A 24,265-nucleotide genomic window follows, 5' to 3' on the forward strand; every position below is an offset into this window, starting at 1 on the left:
CCCGGGAACTACCCCACAATGTAACACAAATCTACTGCGCGAAGCCTTCTTAGCTCTGTATCAATTGTAATTGGTGAGAATTCGTGCCCCATAATATGTTTCGAGATTATAGTCTAACACCAGCTATTTTGATCATAGACTATCACTTGCACCCTCTCGGCGGGGCGCGTCTGCCAGATGGATTGTTTGTTCATGATCACATCCCGGGGTCTCCGAGAGTATGCTTTCCGAGAGTAGGAATAAGAAAATAAGAATAAAAATTGAAAAAATATTAAAATAAGATAAGGCGGAAAGCGAATGTCACTATATATAAAGTCTGATGGGCACAAGTCTATCCGAGACGAGACTTTCACAGCCGAGGGGAGACTTGGGAAAGTCTCGTCTTATCTTATGCTTAAACAGAGTCTTTAAAAACTCGAGAAAATCTTCTAGTCTCGAGACTTTAATTTTCCTCGTGTGAGTCTAAGGCTAGACTCTAGAGTGATTCTAATTAAAGCAAACCCACTATCACAATCTCCCCCAGCCCGTAATCTTTCAAACTCTATTGGCATAGTGGAATGTGTACTCGAACAGAAACTTAGTACGACAGCGAGGTGCCGGGTTCGAATCCCGGGTAGAGCCTAACTTCAAACCTTTTTTACCCCGATTTTATTTTGCTTCAGCTCTTGAAAAGTAAGACTGAAGACTAAACCGGAACCAGCCGACAATTTGTCTTTGTATCTCTTGTCCGTCCTTAGGTGTCTCGAGGCTTGGGTGTTCGCTCGATATTGCTAGTCCCGTGACCATCCCTACCGCAAAGCAAAGAAAACACATACAAAATAAAAGATGAAATAAATAAATAACACGATGATATAACTTAAAACCTTCCGCCGATCGGACTCTCTAATGTAATCTATCCTTCCGCCCTTTATTCATCCGTCCTATCTCCAGCTCTGGCCCTCGATTGCAATTGAAGCTGCTCTCTGCTTTCACTTTCCTCACCTCAGTAACCCTAGTTCAGGGATGGACTCTAGATCTACATATGCCTCTTTGAGAAACCCGGCATGCCTAACGGGGATCTCTGCATGCTCTCACTATGTATGTAGTCCGTCTGAATTCGAAACCGAGAATTTTCGGGATAACGTTGGTTAGTTCCCTTTGCGTATTATATTATCGGATTGTATTGTGGTTTCGTTTTATAAACCGAATTGTGAGTATGGATGAGAGAACAGTCAGGAGAAATCTTTCTTCGATGGACTGTATGTTAAGAAGGTATTCCGGTAAGCCCTGATTCGCTGCACCGGCCTGGGTACGGTGGTAAGACCTCCGGAATTGGTTTTTTCGCGGGATTTCGTACGCATAGGAGCTATAATATTGCGAAACGGATTGGTAGGAAGGCAATTACTACTATGTTATCTGAAGCGTGGTTGGTATGCTAAGGAGCTTGGTGTTCATGATATCCCCGTGATGCTGAACCCATATATCTACTCCATACCTATTCACCCTAAATAGATGCTTAGTAGATTAGAAACACTTTAATGCGTCGAGGTGGTGCAGGTCAGGATTACATCACAGCTAATAAAACCCTACTAAGGGGCTGATTTGAAACTAGTGTAAAATCTAAAAGTCCTACCTCGGGGGTCTCCAAAACAGTTGAATGATCCGACATATATATTCCATAAGTGAGAATGGCTTCGTCTTTCGATGCTGTGCTTATATTGCCGGAAGAGTCTTCCAATTTGTCGCGTTTTAATTATCTGTGTAGAATCACAAAGCCTAAAGCATTAAAAAATGCAACACCGAATAGTGGCTACAAAATATAAGCCTTTATTTAGTTTATGTACATTTCGAGCACACTCTTCCACACCGACACCAGATCCCGTCATGAAGGGAAATGCGTGTTACGCGGTAACGAGTGGAGCTAGTTGTTTTGGGAGTTAGGTTAATTCACGGAGGTCCCTACCTAACTTTTGCTGGCGGTGAATCAAGACGAAAGAAATTGTAGACTTACCTGAAACGGATATTAGAGATGTACCATTAATGAGATATTTAGAGTTAAGATGATCTCGTATCCCTTCAGATGCTGCTCTGAGGTTTATTGATTCTACCTTCTCGGACCTTGTAGCAGAGCAAAGACAGAGGCAAGGGGCCTCGGTAATGCAAGCTCCCCTTCATATCTTTCCTGAAACCCGTCGAACTGTTTCCATATATATCATTACTGATCCCCTGCCCAGATACCACCATATACCATGTCCTGGTACCACAGAAACCACCAGAAGCATCCCATTTTCGGACGAACTACAGAGCTAAGCTCTATAACGCATATATCCATCTGTGTACTGTGTATGACAAGATCCAGGTACTTGCCCGATGCAGACCCCGATTGAGTTCCACATAGTTCTGCAGATGCCCGCAAGGAGGTGATGTTCTATTAGTGCTATATTTCACCTCTAGCACCGAAATTGTGCGAGGTAAGAAGAAAACCTAAAGCCGCATGTAGAGCTGGGGAGCTTGAAACATGGTATCGGGAGATATTAGTCAGCTATATACGGATGAATCGGATATGCCGTGGATATCCAAAGTTCAGAATGAGCTGAAATTGCAGTCGGGACAGGACGATATTTGTTTCAGGCATCACAATAGATGAGTGAGTAACTTGTGTGGGTGGAAAATGATACCTATTACGTATATCCATCAAGGTTCAGATGAACCCCTAGATGTCTGAACGAAACTGAATTCGCATCGCGAGGTGAGATGAGGCCAGGGGTTGGGGGAGTATAAGCATAGATCGCCAAAGCTTCTTCGATTCAGGAACAGTCTTGTGCTCCTGCTCCATAATCACAGTGAATATTGATACTGCCAACGTACGAGGCCTGGGTATTGATCGGGAGTATCCGAAGTTGAACCTTATCCAGTTGGTAGAGGTTTCCCGGTCAGGAATTGCATCCCGATCACTGTCTATTTTTGCATGATTGGGGGCGCGGCCGGGGGGGGGGGGGATATGGTAATGTCCACGAAGATAGACACGAAAAAGTTCTATCGAAATCTCTCACTAGCATAATATCCGGTATTCGCAGAGTATCTGGCATGCTTAGAGGGCGATCTCCGCGAAGACGGAATTTGAAAATACTATCAGAGGTTATTAGATGCTGATGCTTGACTAAGTTAATTTCAATCCTTGATTAGGTATGAATTGTCTCGCTTGTTCACTCCCTTGCACGACGGCCAGGACCTTTCCCCAGACCCCCGGGAATGTACTCTCCCTTTTGGAATCCCAGACCAATGAACCCCTCGGAAACGCACGCAGCGATCTGGAATAGCTGCAGTAAAATCTACAGATCGGCTTTAAAATCAAGATCTTGTTGACTCGCGAGTCGATTTCTTGGATCGAGCGTTTCTGATCGCGGAGATTGATACGTTGTCTCCGTTGGCCTCATCCGGAGCTTGGTCGGAACCATTGAGTCACCTCTGAACCTCCCTCTAGAGAAAGATAATGAATGAAGCACTTTCTTCACATTGATAGAACTCTCATACTCATTTACGAGTATAAGTACTCTATTACAACCCCATCGCTTCCCTCATCTTCTTATTATCACCTCTCATCTAGCCTTCACACCCAAACCCATCACATCACCAACAAACACCAATATCCCGCCTCAAACTCAAAATGAAGCTTCTACCCGTCCTTTCCGCTCTTCTCCTTACTGGCTTCGTCGCCGCCCGCATCGACATCACCATCACCGAGCATAGCGATAGCGACGAGATCGATGTCAAATACAACGACTACCGCGAGCAACAAGGCCAAGAACTCGAAGGCTGGGGCAAGGACAAAGACAAAGGGCCAAAGTGCAAGCGCCGCGAGCAGCATTGCAGGGATGATGAAGATTGTTGCAAGAACTTGTTGTGCCGTCGCGGTTTCATCGGACGCCCGCTCGATCCGCTTAGGCTTTACTGCCAGTAGATGTAGGTCTCTCTGCTGATTGTCTTTTTTTTTTTTTTTCTTTTTGTGGAGAGCGGTAGCTGATAGGGAGTAGATCGGGATTTACGGAAAGCAACGGAAATGATTTGATGGACGGGTTATTTGAAAAAAAGGTTGACGTAGGCGCGCGCGGCAAGAACTGGATTTTTGGCCATTGGAATAGAGTTTGCAGTATACGAGTAGCAGACTTGGAATAAAAATTTGATTTTAAAATCGGCGATGAAATTTTAACTCTTTACAGTTTGTGATCGATTGTGATAATGATTGAAGGGACGAAATGGGAAATTTTCCTGTGAGAAAAAAAGCATGCCAATGCTCCGGGATTTGTTTTTTAACCAGATGGTAGCTGGTTTTGCCCGAATCAATTCCACCTGAATCGAATTAATATCCCAATGAAACCATCGCTCGGCCCTTCTTTGCCCGTATTATGGGTAAGGCTGTTCTAGGCAATATTGAAAGATCGGCCATCATAGAAGATCTGTTGGGCCATGGCGGAAGCTTAAATCAACACGATGTTAACAGCCGGGAACCAAAGACCTTTTTGAAGAATAGAGGGATGATCAAATCTATTCTACTTGTTAATTATCAGTTTTAATTCCGCTATACCAAGCACCCCTTCCGCCGTGTCTAAACCTTCCACAATGGCCGATCTTCTAAAATTCCCCCGCGCCAGACTGGGTTATTCTGACCCACTTGATTAGGACCGAATAACCGTTACTTGCGATGGAGGGTATATCTGCTCGCCACAAGCCGGAATAGGTTCAAGTAGCATGGTTTCAGAGTTTGGGCGCGAGTGTGACCCCCCAAGTGCTTGGTGTGGCGGTGCTGAGCACCATCCGGATTGAGGTATGGTACTAAGAATACCCTATTAAAGATATATAGTCACAGTTGCTACCAGAGGTGGTATGTAAACTTCACAGTCTTCTTGTAAGATCGAGAATGTTAAAGTTGATTATTTTCACCGAGAATGAACACCAGAACAACCACACATAAGGAAAGAAATTGTTAATTTTTTGACTGTCTCTAAATATATCTATAAGTATACTGTTCATTTTTGCCGAATTAATTACTTATTTTTGGAGGGATAGTAGTCGAAAATCACGAATTTCGGGCTTTCAAAATCGAGTGCTTTTTTATGTTTGGTTGCGATGAGGATGGGTTCTCCCACAGTCGCGACAACCCCCTAGCTACGGTCGCGTCCTGTCAACACATCTACACCAGTAACTTTCTCTGAAAATCACTCTTAAATTATGTGTGTTTATATTATATCAAATTTTACCCAATTTTTATCCCTCTACCTGCGCTCTGGCCCTGCCTGCCCGCTTACAAAATTTCAGAAGGCGTGGCTGAAGGTGACTTTTACCTTGGCCTCAGCGCTGTCATGGCTGTAAGACAAAATTTGGGACCATGCTGCTTGAACCTATTCCCACAAGCCACAAGCCTCGGTCATGTATACCCCTACATCTGCAATGGTCACACAGGATTAGCGACACCATAATTGAGAAACACCCTCTATAAAAGACCTGTGCGTTTAGGGAGAGAAGTAAGAAAAGAAAGAGGGAAGAGGTGATGCGATGCAGGGCGACGAGTATAGGGTGAACGGAGTGGCACTAGAAGTATAGAGGTAAACGTCCCGGAGCAAGAAGCCATTGCGGGCATTCATACCTGAAGGCGCGGAGAGTGCGGAGACATGAGACCTCTTGATCACATTTAAGAACGAAAGCTTGGTATCGACCTACACTCCCCCTCCACCCCTCACTGGGTTTTAGATGATGTATCGGCGTTCATCCCCTCCTCATCTTATGTTTCGCTTACTCATATCGGGGGCGTAAACTCCTCGGCACAAGCATTCTTCCATAGAAGCGGAAGAAGTGATACCCGGGTTCCACTTGAAGGGTTTCATATGCGCGTGAAACGATCGTTTGTTGGAAGAATAAATCCGATAAAGCTTCGCCGCCTTCTTGCTCTCTGTGCCAGCCGTCTTCTCTTGCCTAGCCACTCTCAAATAGCTGCTGTGTATTCGACCGCCTAGTAATTGACTCCCTACTTGTCCAAGATCATTAGTGAGGTTGAGGAATATCAAGATACAGTTCCGGGGTATGGTACATCGAACACCTCCCGACCAGAGCGCACCCCCTAATACGTGTGCTAAAAACTAGCGTTAGGCAGGGGCTGAGATAGGTGTTGGGCAAACTAGCGGCCATTGATAGAAACTGCAGTAGGCTACACTCTGTCCGCATCCGGGATGATAGTTATTCCGCCACTGTTTCTATCCGAGCTGTCAGCATGAAGCGTGGTCGCAATGGTGGAGAAGCTGAGATCAAGATTGATCCAGGTGCGGTGCTTGAGAAGTCTAACCTCGCTCGAGCATGTGATGAGAGTCTGATTATGCCACCGTGCTGATGGATGAAGCAAGGGCTGTGGGGTGCCATTGAGAGCTTCTCGCGCGAGTCGATCTGATCTTTCCGTGGATGCAGTGGTGGGAGAACCTGGGGCGGCGCAGGTCTATTGTTTATTGAGCGCCCTTGATTTGCGGTATTCGGAGAGGCACTAGAGGGTTCGAAGATGTCGCTATGGGTTCGATGAGTGATGTCGATTATGCGAATGTCAAGAGGTACGACGTTGGTGATTTCCGATGTTGTAGCAATCAACGGCAGTTTCCGATGAGCCTCATGGCGGCCCTGCAACGACACAGAGCCGCAACAGAGCCGCAACGCAACAGAGCCGCAACGCACCAGAGCCGCAACGCAACAGAGCCGCAACCACAACAACCATTCGCCTCCCGCCGTGGGTATCAGCGAAGCCAAAGAACCAGCCCTGCTCCCCACTCTCAAGGATTCCAGTTAGAGAATATACTTCCGATAAAGTCCTTCACCCGAGTGTAGTCGATGACTTCTTTCCGTCGTCTTTACAGTGGATCGAGTATGCTGGCCCACCAGAGGCGACGCATTCCTTCGGCGGAATTAACCACACCCACCATCCGACCCGTGGGTAGAACTTTGGGAAAGAGAAATTCAACACTTTGGTAAACAAAAGCGCGGAAAAAAAAATGGGACGAAGGGGGCACTGTTTACCACAGCAGCCCTTCCGCGCGACGCCTCCCATTACAACAAGGATCAAAAAAAAAACTGAGATTCTGGTTTTTGCTTTGGGCAAGATACATGCGTGTACAAATACCATGAGGAAGAAAGACACGTATTAAAATACAATTAGGCAGAGCAAACTATCCCCGAGAGGTGAGCTTTCGGTAATCAGCGTGTACTACTTAAGGTCGTTTATTTGTCCGCGCTTTAGACTTTAGAACAACAACTGCGGGGGAGGTTTTCTATTCTTTGTTGACTACAGCGCTGGACAGTTGTTCATCTTTCTTGCAGGCGGAAATCTTCCTGCCCGATACATCTAGTGACTGTTTTTTGTTCGTTAAACGAATTCGAGGACCACCGGAAAAATCCGTTGTGGTGTAATGGTTAGCATCAGTCGCTCTCACCGACTAGATCGGGGTTCAATTCCCCGCAACGGAAACTTCACAACCAGAAGAGCATCATCATCACTGATGTCTTTTTTTCATCTCTTTCTTTTTAAACGTAGATGGTGACGGCGGGTATCAAAATTCGGCATGCGCGCATTGTGAACAAGCTCGGCTGGTCTAGTGGTATGATTCTCGCTTAGGGTCACACCCTGAGTTGTATGCGAGAGGTCCCCGGTTCAAACCCGGGGTCGAGCCTATAAACCTTTTGCTTATTACTCGTGACGATGATTGATGGTGGTTGTGGATAATTCATAGGTCAGATAGGACGGCGGCGGGGGAGTTGTTGAATGAGCTTCGGAAATGCCCTCCTCGGCCAGACCCCCGAACTTGACAGACGACAATCCCTCGGCTTCAGTGGACAAACTTTGTTTTAATATGCAACTTAGGTCAATGGCCTCGAGAAACCTGCGGGAAACCAACCGAAGGCCCAGTTTTTCAGCGCTTAAAGTATATAAATGATAGAGTGCTCAGATTTATAGTCCGCCTATCAAAATATAAATAGTACGATTTTTGGCTCTGTGTTTATCTCTGGAGGACTCTTTCAGGTCCATCGAACGTACTTTATAGTATTATAGTTCGAAACAGGATTATCAGAGGATCATACACTGATCCACGATTTGTAAAAACAAACACCCTTTGAGTCCGGCCATCAATTCGGCATTGTACACGCGACTACGATAAATCACGTGAGCGGAGATGTAAATACGGACGATATCCCATCGGTAAAATGGTCGGGTATGGGTTCCTCCGGGAGGAAATATTGCCAGTTATATAGATTCCATGCCAGATGTGAAGCCCGAGTGATCGTGAGACGCTGTGCGGCAGGTTAATTAGCAGGATATGTGTTAAAACACGTTTCAACGGCTACGTGGTCGGACTCGGTCAAGCATATGTGTTAGTTTCAAGGCCTATAAGTTAAACTGCGGGAACCCGCTTAATTTAATCTTCATCACTCTCATCTTCTGCATCCATTCGCAATGCTTTTTTTGCTTTTGTGATCATTCTGATAGACCAATCCTATAGTCCGAAACGCGATTTTGGATTCTACGGGAGCAACGATTGGTCCGCTCAGATCTTTTAAGTTAGGCTATCAATTCGGCTTGGCACAACCTCGTCTACAATGAATGAATAGCTAGAGCGGAGATGTGGTTGCAGACAATATCCCTACGGTCAAATGGTCGGGTATGGGTTTCTGCGGGAGGAGATGCCAGCTACAAGTGATACTAGATGTGTAGGCCTGGCTGTTCTTTTGGAGAATGTCCCGTCATGGGTCATCACTCGGAATCGTCAACTTGTCCAGATACCTGCGGATTACTTTATTTCTTGCTTTATTGATGGTTATGGGATCACCGGGCTTGGTTGGATTTATCCTCCCACGAATACATCTGTTTGATTGTGGAGCCTGATTCTGTTTCTAACAACTCGCAGGGATATCTTGGGGATCTGGGTAGGGGTTGTTGCGGAGTTCTCCAGTAAGGGTTTTTGGAATATTGGCCAACTCTCTCTGGCGAGTAGATTTAAGAGATGAAAACGAGATTTTATCATCCGAGGAGAATATTTTCGGAAATTAGGGAGATGGTTTGAAGTCATTATAACATTAATCATTATATCAACAGAATGCATTTAACACGATCGCTACATCTTTCAACCCAGAAGAAATACTGCAATGCACCTCAACATAACGCAGGGGAAAGAGAAACACAAAATAATAGGAGAACATAATTCGAAAGTAAAATCAGGATTAGAAAAAGCGACAGCTCGGCCTTAACCAGCACATGACAGCTTCTCCCACAGTATAACTCAACCCCCCCCCCCCCCCCGCAGCCAATGTCAATCCACCACATACAAAACCTCCGTGAGTCCGCCAGAAATTGAAATCGCTAATATCCTGGCGGTATAAACCCCTCTGGCATAGTTTCCACGTTCATCAGCCTCACGTACTGCGTCTCCCCCTGTTCGCCCTGTACCCGTGTCCACCCACTATTAGCCCAATTCCCACCGCCACCTTCCTCCTGCCTCCCATGACCACGGTCACTATACCTATGCTCCAAGCTCCGCCTGTCATTCCACTGCTTCGTCAGCAGCTTATTCATCTCATTCAGCTGTTCCGCCCTCAACATCGCCATTTGGGTTTTCTCCCTCCTCCGCTCCTCCTCACAGTGGGGCTCGCAGAGCCGGTTGTATTGGCACTTCACCTCCTTCACGGCCCTTTTGTATCTTTCATGCTCTGGCGAGAGTTCCTCGTTATGCAAGCGGACGAGGAGGGGATTGAGATAGTTGCAGGCACTGACAAGAGCAATGCGGAGGGCGCGGCTATCGGTGGGGTGTAGTTGTTGAAGCGGAGGCGGGGGATGTTGGTGCTGGGCGAAGTCAGCGCGGGGGGAGGAGCGGCGGCGGCTGGAACTACGACGGTGGGGTGTGTGGTCGTTTTCTGAGGGGTAATGGCGGCGGTTGCTCATGGGGGGTGGTTCTGCTGGGGGGGTCTGGGTATTACAAAAGTGGTTGTGGTTATTGAAGATTAGTATTTGGAATGAGGGATTGCTGTCGAAGCTGGAGATGGTGTGGTGCTCCCGGGGGTGGCGGGGGGTATTTAAAGCCCACAGGTTCCTTGACTGCAGCTGTGTATTGAATATGACTCTTCTTGTGCCAGCACAAAATCCAATTGCTCAATTCAAGTGTCATACTACACACCAATCAAAATCCCTCCATGTGAGAAAGGAAGTCTTGTGTTCTGTGGACAATAGTAAAGAAACTGATAATCTAAGTGGCCAATTGCAAGCTAAAGGTTGTCTTCATGTAGTACAGACCTAGGGGCTAGCTAGGTGAGACATCACGAGATGGAGGAGGTTTGTGAAGTCTGTTACACGAAGGTTTGCAAAGCTTATTTCCTCTCGTGGGTTCGAGTACACGCGGCTTAGTGTGGCCTATAGGTGGGTTGGAAATAGGATGCTTTATTCCATAGGTGTGCGTTTTGTAACGGTTAGGTCTGGAGACATGAGAGGTTGACAATTAGGATATCACAGGACCATTATAGACAACTATGAAAAGCCTATATAGAATTGAGATGTTTCCGTGGATTGCTCAGTTGTTGGCACTCGCCCTGTGATATCCAATCGAAGCGTAAACGCAGAGATGCGACAATGGAGGAACTGAATTCAATTGAGTATCAATTATGGCTTTCCAGATGAGGATACGTGGAGGACTGCGAACCACAGTTCAGATACCTGTTTCCTTTCTGTCTCGTCTGATTTATAAGCAATTAAGTACCTCCTGCTTTGCTAGGTTTGAGCTAAGGTGATTGCCTGGCTGTCACTTTGATCAGTAGTAGAATTGTTGTGAGGTGGAAAAAGCCGCTGTCGTTCGGTAGTTCGGGGTTCATAAGCACGTATAATATTTAATTTTTCTCAGGATCCTTTTGCTTAAGCCTTCTTGAAATACACTACATCTCCTACCTGCGCTTTGGCGGAATCATGTGTTGAGTTCAAGTAGCTTATACTGTGCTATCACTTTAGCCAATTGCGGCCTCTTCAACCCTCTCTTTCCCCCTGTTAGCAGAGTCTAAATTTACTAGCTCTCATGAGTGCAAGATGATAGATTGCGATTACTATGCTTACATTCATTTCCAGCTGTCAAGACGCCCTGTCCTCTAGTGTCAAATTAGGTTTCAACCTGTCAATTATCAAAGTACATGAAGATCATGATCGGTTGCTGTTTTAGCCTGGGACCATTCCAGCATGCACAGTCCAGACGCGCTGGAGAGAAAGGGGTAAACGTACTACTTGAACGATAGAAGCCACATAGGTTTGGAGTCCCTAACTAACGGTTAATTGGCCAATCGAGCAATGAAGAAAGAAGCTTATTCTCGTAGATTGATTCAATGGAACATTGTTCCAAAGGCCAGTTCATATTTGTTTCCTTATCTTTAATTCACATGAATTCGATGCCCATAATCACTCAATAACCATCCCATCCCGCCATCCAATCAATTTCAATCCAATCTAATCCAATCAAACCTATGCAAATCCCCTCCAATGAACTCCGATGAACTCCAGATACCCTCCAAATCCCCTCTAATCAACTCCAGTCAACTCCAACAAACTCCAATCCACCAATCCCCCATGCAATCAAGCCCCAATACACTCCCATCAAACCCCAGCACACCCTCCCCCCTCCAAATGCACCCCCACCTCCTCCTCCCCCGCAAATCGAACACCACAAGCACACACCACGCTTTCCGCATGAATATTGTCCACATGCCTCCTCAGCGTAAACGGCCTCGCAAACACGATCCCACACAGACTACACAGCACCACCCCCTTACTGCGTCCACCCCCATGACGGCGCTTCTTCACCACAGGCTCTCCCGAGTCCTCGTTATCGTTATCGGCAGTTGTGGGAGTGGCAGCAGTAGAGCCAGCAGAGTCGTCGCGCTGGTGCTTCTTGTATGGTCCGCGCGGGTTGCGGTTTTGCTTCTTTTTTGTAGCTAGTAAAGACTGGGTTGTCATCATGGCAGCGGCAGACTCGGCAGCGCCGAGAATAGCAACGGCACCCACATCTCCACCGATCGAGGCGGCCCCAACGTCAACCACAGTATTGTTATCCTTCGCAACACCGCCGTGCACCCACGCCTTCGCCGCCGCAAGCGCAGGCGCTTGCTGTCTCTGTGCGGCCAGAGTGGCAGCACTGACTCTGCGGTGCGGCGGCGGGCAGAAGGGGTAGATTGCGTAGTCCAGAACCTTGTAGAGGTGTGGGTGGGGGACTGGGTGTGCTGCGGACGCTGGGACTGGGAGTGTCGGACGGCTTTGGGCGGGGGGGATGTGGGCTGCGACGATAGCATGGGTTGTGGTAGTAGTAGGAGCAGGGAGGAGTGGCTGTGACTTGTGGTTGTAGAAGACGAGAGGGCCCGACGGACGACGGTCCATTTCTGCGATTTCGTGCAGGAGGAGGTTTCCGAGCTCTGTTTCGGAGACGCTGGCGTGGTCTTGGGCGGTTTGGTCACTGGCTGGGGGAGGGGGTATGGCTGGTGGTGGGGCATGAGAGGTGTTAGTTTGGGTGTTTTGTAGCTTTTTACACAGCCGGCTATGCAAGTGGTGTCATTGTACAGCACAGGAACCAGGGACGAATTCACAGAGGTCTGGGCACAAGACTCGGAGCTTGGCTTATGGGATGAAAGGGAAAGAGAAGAGTGGAAAGGAAAAAACGAACAGTGCTGTGCTCCAGACACAAGCTTATCCAAGTCATTATCGTTAGAACTAGAGGCCCCGCCGCTGCCCTTGGGCTGGCGGGAGTGTTCTAGCACCACTGTTAGTCATTACTGCTGATGGGAGAAAAGATTATAAGACCCTTCGTGAGTCCTGGTCCGGCGGCGAGGGAAGAAACGGTACGGGACTTGTAGGGGCGCCGGGTGGAATTGAGGGGCTTGCTTGGAAGCATCGGAGCTGCATGTTGCTCGGTGTCAGTTCATGAACATGTTGAAGCACAATTGTCAAACAAGAGGGTAGTCGAGCTACCAATGCGAGTGATCTTAGCGGCCGAATTCATCTTGGGTGGTACGAATAATATTCAGTGAATAATAATATCCTGTGGCGAGTAATAATATGCTGTGGTGAATAATAAATATTGTGTGATGAATAATAGTGCTGAGAAAGAAAATGTGGGAAGTGTGGGATGGGAGGAAAACGGGGCATAGAGTCCGATGTGTGCAAAGTGTCTACTGGCGGCCACATCGAGATGAGCAGATAACATTCTTATTTCATAGTGCTGGAATGTCCGGCCGAGGCATAGCATTGCTGATACTGGCCATCCTGGGTGGGTAGAAACCGGGAGTGATGCTCTTCGATTCGCTACTGAGCTTGGCCGGCTTCAAGCGCGCTCGGTGATTTATGGCTTGGGGTTGAATATATGGGAGATGGAACAGTCGGAGCGCTTTGTATTTCAGGAGGAGAACTAGGGTCATGTCGAAAAGGCGAGGGTTATTGGTAGCCGTGATGAGCTACGCTGTAATACATCTTGTAATCGGAGACAGCTTGTTATCACGAGGGCCTAGATTTGTGGGGAATTTACGCAGCTCTTCCTCGGATACTTTCGACCTCTGGAATACGTGCCTCCGGCGTATTCTAGAACCGGTCCGATATAGAGGCAACTGGAGTATCCTGGGTCTCGAGGTGATAGACTTGGTGTAAAGGTAGCCGGAATATTTTTACTAATCCTAACGGAGATGAGGGACGCGGAGTCCGACATGTTGGCTGGATCATGGACTATCACTCGATTTGAGGATTTACCTGGTCGGGGGTTTGTAACCCGGAAACTATGAACGACGGAGCTTTATCTTTGTTGCCAGTGCTACACCGGATATCTCTTGTGAGCTCACAAGAGTAACAGAATTGGCATCAAAATACAGAAATCTGTTTATTTGGCAGTGGTTCCCCGGTGGATTTAGTAGCTATAGGATAAATAATAAAATGGCCGGACTTCGCCCCGCAAGAGAGAAGCCTTTTAGAGCTGAATCTAATCAATTTCTTGATTGGCATTTATAAGATAAAATACTAGATAACTAGACTATATATATATCTGCTTTCAGGTTCAAAACGTATGGCATGAGCGATTACTTCGCAGCTTCCGGAAGACAACCTTGAGTCGAAAGTAGTAATTCTGGACACATAATATCTGGAGATTGTGAGCTCCGGTAGGCATGCTAATGAGGTTGGTCTTGCGTGGGACACCTTTTGTGATCCATTTGCAAATGCTACCCATCACCGGATATATAGGCGAAACACGTACACAATGTGCGTATCTGTGAACACGTGGTAGAAGGAGCTGACCTCATAGGTGGCATGATGATCTGGCCCGAGGTCATACGTATAAATCGAGCTAGCTGGCATGATGAGGTGTCCCGAAGCCACAGATATAGAGGTGTAATATCTTCTAGACTTCTTGATAAACCGAACTACCTCCTCGTTGGGATGAAGTCCCTCTTACGAGCATTGGTCCTTGGAAAAAAGGCCGGCAATGTTCTTCCTGAACAGCCAAATATTGGGAGGAGTCAAGATAGTTTGGGAACGTAGGTTGGTTTCCAAGTAGCGTTCTATACCTTTAAAAGCTACTGGTTAATTACTCGAATATTGCATGTTGATTTGTCGTGATTATTGGTACCTTTGGTGTCATTTAGGTGTTGGGGAATGGCCCGCCAATATCGGGATAGCACCTAGGCCTGACCTGCAAATAATGTATAATGTATCAGCAGCAACATTCTGCACTCCCTGCACCCCTGCACCCCTGCATCCCCGGTATTCTTATAAATACCACACGAATACCACCACACCTCCCTCCCTCCACTTTCATTCCACCACAATAAAGATTCATCCCAACAACCAAATACCTCAACAACCGTTCACAACCAGTTTTTCTTTAAATCTCCACAACAACTATGTCTCACCTCGACCTTTACAACCATATCACGACCGAGACGCCCTCCATCCGGCCCAAGGCCGTTCTCCCAGCCGAACCCGCGGCAGAAACCCCTATGAAAAAGCTCCTCAACCGCCTCTTCACCCTCTCTGTCGGCACCCCTGCTGCACAAGGTCCCCCAACACCAATGGAGCTCGACAGTCCTGTCGCCACCAAGATTACCCCCGTCCTCGCGCGCCTCGCCCTCTCGCCCGAGACCAAGACTCCGACCAGAAAGCTGTTTGGGATGTTCTCGGCGGACACGACCATCAGGGAGAGTTTCAAGAAGGAGAAGGAGCTCGAGAGGATCAAGAGGGAGAGGGAGGAGGCCAGATGCTTCTGTGTGACCTGTAAGGGGGGAAGGTGGGGGGGCATGTACTGCGCTGCAGTGACGGTGGTGGAGTTTATGGATTTTCAGTATGAGAAGGGCAAGGAGGGGAAGGGTGATGGGAATAGGGGCAAGTGTGGGTGTGTGATGTGCAGAGGGGAGTGGAGTGAGGGCGAGGATGAGTGAGAGTGGGTGCGCGGGGACGACGCTTGAGGTTGGCGGAGTGGATTGACAATGGAGGAGAAGAGCTTTTGTTGGTGGCTTTGGGTACTTTGGCGTTTTCTTGTCTGGGATATGTGGATCAGAAGATAGCCACGGTTATTACTTCTTTAAATCGTTGTGTTCTGATAGCCGTGTACGAAGCTTGTAGCATGATCACATGCAATTGAAATTGTAGTTACTTTCTACAATAAATATCACACTGATTTAAATTATAAAATAAATGGGCATTGTCTTGACACATTTTAAAAGTAGATAGTGGAGTATATAATCTGAACATGCAAAGTCCATGTGTGATACGACTTCCGTGCAGTCCGAAGGTTCCATCTGTGGACCGTAAATAGTTGCACCAGCTTGGCCGGGGCATTAGTTGGTAGCAGGATATGACACTTCGGAGGTGGAAAGAAATTATGGACAAATATATGTACTACCAAGAGTGGGTCTATTATTTTTTAAAAAACAAGCTTTTTGCGTTATCTCTCTCGCGTTGTGTATCACGACTCTCTAACCACTAAGGGCCTATGACCCACATACGTCCGCGTCACCCATGCACAAACTCCTCCTCCCAGGCCTATGGCCGAGCTCGCTGCCTCATCGCTAGCTTCCTCAATTCATCGATACCTATACATGCATCTGCGCGTTCAGATAACCTAGAAATGACTCAACCACGTGCACCACTCCCCACATATCCTTCTACCTGAATTTCTTCCGAATTCACAGCCTTAAATTTCTCGGTATTTGTAGATCTAGCTTCTCCGACCTGCGGGAAGTACGTCCTTAGCACATCTGCACATACCCGCCGCTCCCTGGGGAAATTCGATCACCGATCGGCAACGATCCTCAATTCATCCAAGCGATGAGATTTAACTAGAGTTTGAGTAAAAGCAGCCCAAAATTATGATTTCTTTCTATCTTTCACAGGTGTTGCTTGTGTAACGTAATGTATGCCAAGGCCTTGGCGATACGTTGTCCTTCCGAGGTGCATGTACGTACGCGTAGAGAGGGTCGCCTCACGATCTTATTTGTGGTGTCAATTATTCAAGCGCTACTTAAATTCACGTATGTTACTTCGGGAGTCATGATGATTAGAGTGATAACTACCTGCTTTCTTCTTCGCGGTGTGATAGAATCGGTGTGTGGTCGCGTCGTTGCGGCGAGACCGGAGGCCACGTTGTCCAGGCCGCAGTGGAAGCGTTTCTGGACTCTTTGGGGCCGTTCGGATCGATAATACACCGGTTTTTACCCTAAAATTCAGATGTTCTATAGATATTAGATGGTTACGGTAGGATACTTAAGGGTCCGGAGGTCGCTGGAGTCTCCTTCCTCCTGAAAACTTCCCGCCAGAAACCCCCAGAATGCGACAATACCCTTAAGAAGGAAGACGGACTCGAGTCCTTTGGCCATCTGGATAATGCGAAGGATGCAACGCGTATACGAAGGATGATTAGTAATGTCTCGTTGAGTAATGACTATTATTGGCTGAATATTTTACCCGGCAACGAGGTTGACAACAACATCGACTCCAGATCCAGCCATTACGCAACCTGTGAAAATATCATTGAATGGGTATCAGAAAGGTTAGACGCTGTGCTCTACCGGTTTGGGCGGCGAGCGAGGCCCTACGGGACCTCTTAGATCTGCTATTCCGGCTTAGTTGACGAGCCTGGTGTTGGTTGGAATAATTTCTGTTTTGGGTGCGAGAACAATTAGAATAACACTAGGGATCAATCCGAGATGGGCAGGCACGGGTGTCTATGTACCCCAAAGGGTAGTTGATATCAGGATTGGACCTATCGAGTTTCTCTCTCTTAAACTAGCCCGATGAAAATTGTGCCTGCATATATATTGAGCCTCCTCCTCCTGTGGTATAGTCGACAGTAACATATATAAACAGCAGCAAGAGCCAAATAGAGAAATTTATTTTCGTTTATTATCACTGGTCTCCTAGCTCGAGGCTAGTGTGGTCCACGATCGAGGCATTGACGATCGAGGCAATACATCCTACACCTTGAGCTGCTTGAATTTAGGTAAACACAGGATGATTGGTAGATATTTATCCCGTGGGATTGGTGCTTATAATTATACTATCGATGAGAGGTACTCTTGGATTCTGGTGGAGTATAGTAATTATCTGCCCCGAGCTGGCTCGAGCGTCTTCGAACCATTGCCTCTCTCTGCACGAGCAAGCGAAGGCACCGACCATATGGAACAGAGGCGCCTCGAGGCATTTCACTCTTCTTGCCTCCAATAGCACTCTGGAACATACCATTCATGGTAGGGTGGTATGTTCCACGGTCAGTTTTAGGAACGCTGGTGAGAATCAGTGACGAAGATAGTACTTATCGAAGAATCGCAGTGGGCCTAAATGACGGCTTGAAATACGTTCCTCGATGAATCTAACTTTTGTTTTCCTAACTGAGTTTGTGGTCAGTAAGTCACACCTTACAATTGGTCCGAGGTTCCGAAGTGTTGAAGAAACCTACCTATATGTCAACCGGCGGACCGCGACATCACGACTCCTTCCTTCACCCGACTGCACCAGGAGTTTCAATAGCGTGGCAGTCTATCTTTTTGCCGCGCTAACTCCCCCTGCCTTTCCGTGTGTGCGGTGGGGAATGGGTACGGAGAGTCATGTTCCCCACCCCGTACTCTAGCTCGGTCAGTGATCGATATTCGACTCAAGGAGGTGACTGCGTACGGGCGGTGGGCGCTGGGGTCACCGTTTCTGTCTGTTGATTTTGTGTTGTAATTGGTGTTCCCGTACGTTCCCAGAGGGAATTCAGGTTTTCGGAAAAGGATATCTGTCCAAAGGTCGTGGCTGTGACCCCACCTAGCAAGTTGGCAGAGGTATTGTTATTCAGATCCCGGCGGCACGTATGTTGTAGGTGGTTTTAGCTTTTAAACCAAGCATATGTGACATGGGCGACCTATGCCATGTGCCTAAGATCACCCTGCTCTGGTGACTCTCAAACGATGACCACGGTGGTATGAACCCGTAACTACAACGTGTCCACGCCTCTGTTTTATCTAAAAGCAGAGCTCCGAACCCGAACACTTTGCGCCTTAAGGGTATGTATATCCTGCTGGAAATCAACCCAATCTCCCGCTCTTGTGTGGAGAATATTGCCCACTGTCATTTCAGGTCATGAATGAGCTTCTCGTGTTTGAAACCCGGCCTCAAGTGCGACCACCGCTCACGGCCATAAGCAACAAAAATATCAACCCACCACCCCACCCTCACGAATCAGCGTAAACTACATTCGTCTTCAGTTCCTTTGTGTAGTTGTACCGAGGACGTCCAACCGCTGATATCGATATGAAGTAGTCTGTGTGTGCTGATGGTAGGGGTGAGCAGAGTAAGGAGAGGTGCGGAGTAGTCTTTAAGGGGACCTATGTCCTTCCACCTCTATAATCATCGCAAACACCTCTCCGGAAACACCGTTCACTATCCTGCCGGGGGGTAACATTCGTGCGCATTGACTCAGCGACCAGCTCTCCGCCGCGGAGTGTTCGACCCCGACCACCTTGTATCCATCTTCGTCAGCTTTTGGAGTGGGTTCGGTTGTCGTACGGTAGGTTGTGATCCATCGCGGGAGAGATATCGAACTTCGTCTCTACTATGTACAACCTCTATCCCTAGTTAACGCGCCGCGGGCCTTACGAGCGATAATATTGTACCAATCCTATCGCCCCTTTTTCCATCGGACTCATTCTGTCCGTCTATCCGAAGATGGAAATCTCGCCTGTAGTAAGAGAAGATTTGAAGGACGGAAAGAGGCGGACAGCACCGACACAGACTCAACCCTCTGATCAACAGCAAACACACTTCGCCACATGGTTCACTTCCATGAATCGGGTCCCATAGCCTTCCATCAACCGTACCTACGACGCTCCGCATGTGGAATTCATGAGGTTCCCAGAGAAATATGCGCAAAAATTTAGTTGGAACAATAAACAAACTGAAAACCAGCGGACAGCTTATATTCTACCAAGGGTCGCCAATGCAGCTCTGGCTTGTGGAAACCACGCCTTGGTTAGACATTTCGCATGTTAAGTGAATTGCGACCAAGATCTAGGAAACCTGGAGGTGACCTAGGCACATACGAGTCTGATCAGTAGGATCACCTCCTCTTGTCAGTTGTAGAAGGATCATGCACCCGCGGCCGTCCGCTTAGGTCTCAACGTATTCGGGACACCATTATCAAGTTTATGAGATATAAACTGTTTGTAGATGGACGAAACAACCCGCATGAGGAATTAAAGCTCGCACGCTCCTGTTAACTAGAAAAAGGAGAGAAGGCGGAAACTGCTGGAGGTACGAAACTTGGTTCTCGATAATACTCCCTTCCCGGTTGAGCCTCATTGGAATAATGGGACCCAACACTCTATTAGCAGAGTTCGCTGCTGTGATATATTCGTTTCCACACAACACCACGCGAACCTTAGGAAGTACACACGTCGATTCAGAAATCTAAAAATGGTCGGATATAATCCTGAAGAGAACACAATGCGAGCAAGGACCGGCGAGAGTACGCAAGCTGAGCTTGGCGCCGGCTAGCCGAGAAAGTGCTGAACTGGAAGGGCGGGTCTGGGATGCCATTCAAGTTTGAAATTTTGAACACGAAATGGATGGAGAATTCTCTTCCAGCTTATCTTATCAGGGGAGGATAGAGAGGGGGTACGATTGGAGAAAGAGTGGAGGAGAAAACACACCGCCGCGATCATTGGCACACGGTTGTTGCTGCCAAGCTTTGGTGGATTGAGCCTCATTATTGCAGCAAGGGTTATATGAGCCGGCTGCCGAACTGCAATGATAGTTTGATTCAGTTCTCACAGGTGTAAACTTGCAATTATCCATGTCTTTATCTTACAAAAACCATATATATATAGTAAAATACAAAGTGACTGACAGACTCCCCGCCAATAACCAATTGATCAGAATAGTTTTCACTTCTATTTATATTTTACCAGCCTATGAAGGAGAGTGAAATGATCAATGTACGAATAGGGATATTTGACATCGAGATTATTACAAGAATATATATGCCTATCCGCTTCCCCGAGGAGTCTTCCGGTACGTGTGTAGTAATTACACCATGGTCAGCGCTATTTATTTCAGGTTCAACTACGCGTGGTTAAGTTTTGAAATCATGTACCAACTCTGAGAACTAATATATATACTAGGTTCTCTGATCTAGTATATCATGGCTCGTCGCCCCTTAGATCCGCTTTGGTTTATTTCTATTTGTAATACATACACCGGCACACATGTACAGAAAGAAGAAGAAAATCGCTGTTCAAACGCGTCGAAGTTTTAAAAAGACACCACCCCGCACCTCGGAACCAATGTTCCCCGGGGCTGATCCATCCACTGCAAAAGTAGTGATAACAGTACCTGAGCATATGCAGTTATTTATTTACTTACCGTGTACTAATGAAAAGCAATTATTAGTTCCTTGCGCTAGCGAAATTCGCTGTTGTGCTAAGCGATTTCCGAAGCAATTAGTAATGCAGGCGATCAAGCTAGCCACCAATCTAACAACTGAGCTAACCTTATTAACAACTATAATAATATCTTGGCATCATCGAAAAAGTCGTTAAGCAAAACGATTCCTAGCAGTGGGATAATTCTAGCGTATGCTCTAAGATTTTTGAGATGCCCTCATCTTATGAGACAAAACTTCCATGGCATTTAGGGTGATGGGATTCAGGGTTAGGGTTCATGTGCATTGTTGTAAACATTCAGCATATAAATGTCATAGTTGTTACTGTTAAGTCGTGGCATTCAATTAGGGAAAGATTATTGTTTTTGAGTACTTCTCTTTGTTGAGTATTCTGTTGATCGAAGAATGTGTCATGGTTTCCCGTACGAATATGGTGATCCCAGCGGGTGTTTGGAGCTGCTGTTCCTTTCGCACATCAGTATCTGCTATACATTTTCCCTGCGTTTTTTTTTTATTCCTTTCTAAGAAAGAAACATGAGTCTAAATAAACGCTGGAATCGGATGTCATAATCATTAAGCGTCTGTTTCGTTGTGTAATAAAATGGAGTTTTGGTGGGTAATTTCTTTTTTTTGCATAACTCCATTTGTACGAGAATTTTTCTTTTTTGGTGTTCGGGCCGGTGCCAATCTATAATGGAGTGAAGCGAAAACTCCACCAAATTTGCAACCCGAACTCGGTTTGTGCTTGCCCAACGGAGCAGTTGCCAAACGGAGTTTGGAAACGTCAAAATATCCGAACTAGTCCCAAATAAAGAGTGCGCAAAAAGCAACCTTTGCTTGAGATATATCTTGGTGGTCCATCATCCATTCTCGAGCGACAATATTCAAACTACGCCGTCTCAATCATGAACGATCGCCCGTTCTGCTGGATCTCCACTTCAGGCTCGGGCTTTTCTGGTATCTTGGAATCTAATTTTAAAGGTCCCTTTAGCGGACTAACGATGACGTCTTCTATCGCGGCGAGAATCTCCGACTATGACGAAAGGCTTACAATATTAATTTGCGGTTAGAATATATATAACGAGGAAGGTAGCGAGCGCAAGTCTTCGGACCGGCTACTAGTAATACTATCACGTGAAATCGAGACATACACAATTTTTTTAACATCTCACCTAGTGCCAAATATACGCTCATCGCGCAACAGAAAATTATACAATGACGACCTACCAGTGCTCCCCTATATTGTTACCCCCAACTCTTATCCCAACCCACATACACCATACATTCTCGAGTCTCTTTATGCTAGACTATTTTTCAGTAAGTCAATATACCAGCTGACAATGTCTCGTGTTTCGTATCCTATTGCTAACCTCGTATTACAGTTTATGGCAACCGAGATAAGGAGCGGCATAAAAACCAAAACTTTATCCAAGTCTCGGAACCGTCTCACGTCGCTCCCAAATGAGCTTCTCCTGGAAATTGCGAAGAACCTTGATCGCACAGACCTGTCGCGATTGCTACAGGTTAACCACCACGCTTCTGATGTACTCACACAAATCTTTTACGATGATGTTGTCCAAGAGCCTGCTGGATACAAGCCCTATCTTGAAATAACATACAAGATATTCACCCATTCTGTGACTACGGGTATGCTCGCACCAATGGTGAATCTTCTTGTCCGGAATGTGACTCTTCCACCTCCGATCATCAAAGAGGCAATTCGAAGCGGCCACATGAACATTCTGAGTACCATGCTGCTCCATGATGAGCCTGCCGTCCGAGGAACGATCACGGAAGAATATGAAATAAATTCTGGCGACGAGTACCCTCTCACAACCGCCGTAATTACTGGACGAATTGAGGTGTTCCGCTTTGTTTTGCGTTTCCTCAATATCGGGCATCGCAGCATCCTGCCAGCCACCCAAGAAGCGATATCCCGAAACCGAATCGCTACTGTCTTTAGGCTCATGCGCCTTCTCTCGGATGAACAACTATCCCTCGCATTCCACTACGCCTGTAATGCCAACAGCCCCGGGATCGCCCGTCAGCTCATCGCACAATTACCGACTGCTAAACGGCCAGAAACTGCAACGAAGGGAGTATCAGCGGCAATCCGCGGCGGGCAGCCATACGTACTAAGATGTTTGATTGCGCTTGGCGCGGACCTCCACGTTTCCGCCGGACTCGATCCGGACTCTGGGTGGAGAGAGTATGCGGAGGAGACGGGGAACCACCTCCATTGGCTTACTAGTCAAGGAGTACTTGAATGGCGGAATAGGCCTGATCAGCTGCTGGGAATCTATCAGGTCCTCCTCACCTCGGGCCTGGATATCAACGAAACCAACTCCTATAACGATACAATTCTTATGACCCTGGCAAGAAACGGACCTAGGAGTATCGACCGATCTGACAGGCCTCCGTATAGGCAGATGGTGGAGGTGTATGTCTTGTTCCACAGGTTGCTGAGGTTGATTCTTTCGATACCTGGTGTCGATGTGAACGTGAGAGATATCACTGGAGAAACAGCATTCGGCGTGGCGGTTCGTCAGCGGGAGTATCAGATGCAAGACCTGTTGATCCGTCATGGGGCAGACACTTCTCTCTGCGTTAGGAAATAGTTAGATGATTGAGAGCGGGCTTTTTCAGTCAAAATAATTATCAAATCTTTATCTCGTTCCTTATATACTTCTTTATTGACTTGTATCTCTTCCAATTTGCGAAACCGTAAAATCATTTATCCGGTAAACGCAGGGGATGAAGTCTTCAGAGCTACCAACAGGGAGACCTCGAGACACATAGTTTTCAAGACAGTATTTCATGAGTTCTCCAGTTCTCGGACCATCAGGCAATCCGAATTTGCCTTAAAATATAGCTGTCCTAGATAGGACCATTCGTAAGCCTTTTCGCCGAAGGATCCGGCTATGGACCTGGCGATACCGACTTCGGTTGCTCCCGGCTTGGGGATAACGGAACTAGCCATGACGGTGTTCCCGATGGTGTTCAGACATATAATAGAAGAAGCGGAGCCCTCGTCTTATATACCTTTTCTCATCCTCAGGCCACGCCATCCTTCTGATATTTGGCCGGTTGCCATGTAACAAGTAATCTAGGCCAATTCGAGTCGCGATGACGCAGGCACGAGTGAAGCTAGTCCAGCTAAAGTAACTAGTATATTATTGACTCCGAGCGCGTAGTTCCCAGCATTATGCAACGATGTTGTTATATACACCTTGTGGTGCATCTAGTTAGGCCGCCCCACGATAACTCGCGATGCTAGTAATAATCGGAGATGGGCGAGTAATTTTGGGCTTGCGAGACATATCCATTGTGGTCTAGACTGC

The 24,265-nt window shown here is 47.0% G+C and overlaps 6 protein-coding genes across 6 annotated transcripts; 3 read left to right on the top strand and 3 right to left on the bottom strand.

The window, feature by feature from the left end:
• Positions 1 to 3,646: 3,646 nt before the first annotated feature.
• H6S33_008101 (uncharacterized protein) lies at positions 3,647 to 3,940 on the top strand (the record flags this gene model as incomplete). The annotated part of the gene is made up of 1 exon (XM_044839450.1): positions 3,647 to 3,940. One exon carries the CDS (start codon positions 3,647 to 3,649, stop codon positions 3,938 to 3,940), a length of 294 nt encoding a protein of 97 aa, XP_044688292.1.
• A 1,397-nt stretch (positions 3,941 to 5,337) lies between these two features.
• On the bottom strand, positions 5,338 to 5,861 carry H6S33_008102 (uncharacterized protein; the record flags this gene model as incomplete). The annotated part of the gene is made up of 3 exons (XM_044839451.1): positions 5,338 to 5,422; positions 5,624 to 5,693; positions 5,774 to 5,861. 3 exons carry the CDS (start codon positions 5,859 to 5,861, stop codon positions 5,338 to 5,340), a joined length of 243 nt encoding a protein of 80 aa, XP_044688293.1.
• A 3,559-nt stretch (positions 5,862 to 9,420) lies between these two features.
• On the bottom strand, positions 9,421 to 9,946 carry H6S33_008103 (uncharacterized protein; the record flags this gene model as incomplete). The annotated part of the gene is made up of 2 exons (XM_044839452.1): positions 9,421 to 9,448; positions 9,528 to 9,946. 2 exons carry the CDS (start codon positions 9,944 to 9,946, stop codon positions 9,421 to 9,423), a joined length of 447 nt encoding a protein of 148 aa, XP_044688294.1.
• A 1,686-nt stretch (positions 9,947 to 11,632) lies between these two features.
• H6S33_008104 (uncharacterized protein) lies at positions 11,633 to 12,931 on the bottom strand (the record flags this gene model as incomplete). Its single annotated transcript, XM_044839453.1, has 3 exons — positions 11,633 to 12,507; positions 12,693 to 12,779; positions 12,877 to 12,931. The coding sequence occupies 3 exons, from the start codon at positions 12,929 to 12,931 to the stop codon at positions 11,633 to 11,635; spliced, it is 1,017 nt and encodes a 338-aa protein (XP_044688295.1).
• A 1,982-nt stretch (positions 12,932 to 14,913) lies between these two features.
• On the top strand, positions 14,914 to 15,447 carry H6S33_008105 (uncharacterized protein; the record flags this gene model as incomplete). The annotated part of the gene is made up of 1 exon (XM_044839454.1): positions 14,914 to 15,447. The coding sequence occupies one exon, from the start codon at positions 14,914 to 14,916 to the stop codon at positions 15,445 to 15,447; it is 534 nt and encodes a 177-aa protein (XP_044688296.1).
• Positions 15,448 to 22,264: 6,817 nt separating this feature from the next.
• H6S33_008106 (uncharacterized protein) lies at positions 22,265 to 23,542 on the top strand (the record flags this gene model as incomplete). Its single annotated transcript, XM_044839455.1, has 1 exon — positions 22,265 to 23,542. The coding sequence occupies one exon, from the start codon at positions 22,265 to 22,267 to the stop codon at positions 23,540 to 23,542; it is 1,278 nt and encodes a 425-aa protein (XP_044688297.1).
• Between the last annotated feature and the right edge of the window lie 723 nt (positions 23,543 to 24,265).

This window comes from Morchella sextelata (genome assembly GCF_020137385.1).
Source record: "Morchella sextelata strain SCLS chromosome Unknown scls_25, whole genome shotgun sequence".
Lineage (NCBI taxonomy): Eukaryota > Fungi > Ascomycota > Pezizomycetes > Pezizales > Morchellaceae > Morchella > Morchella sextelata.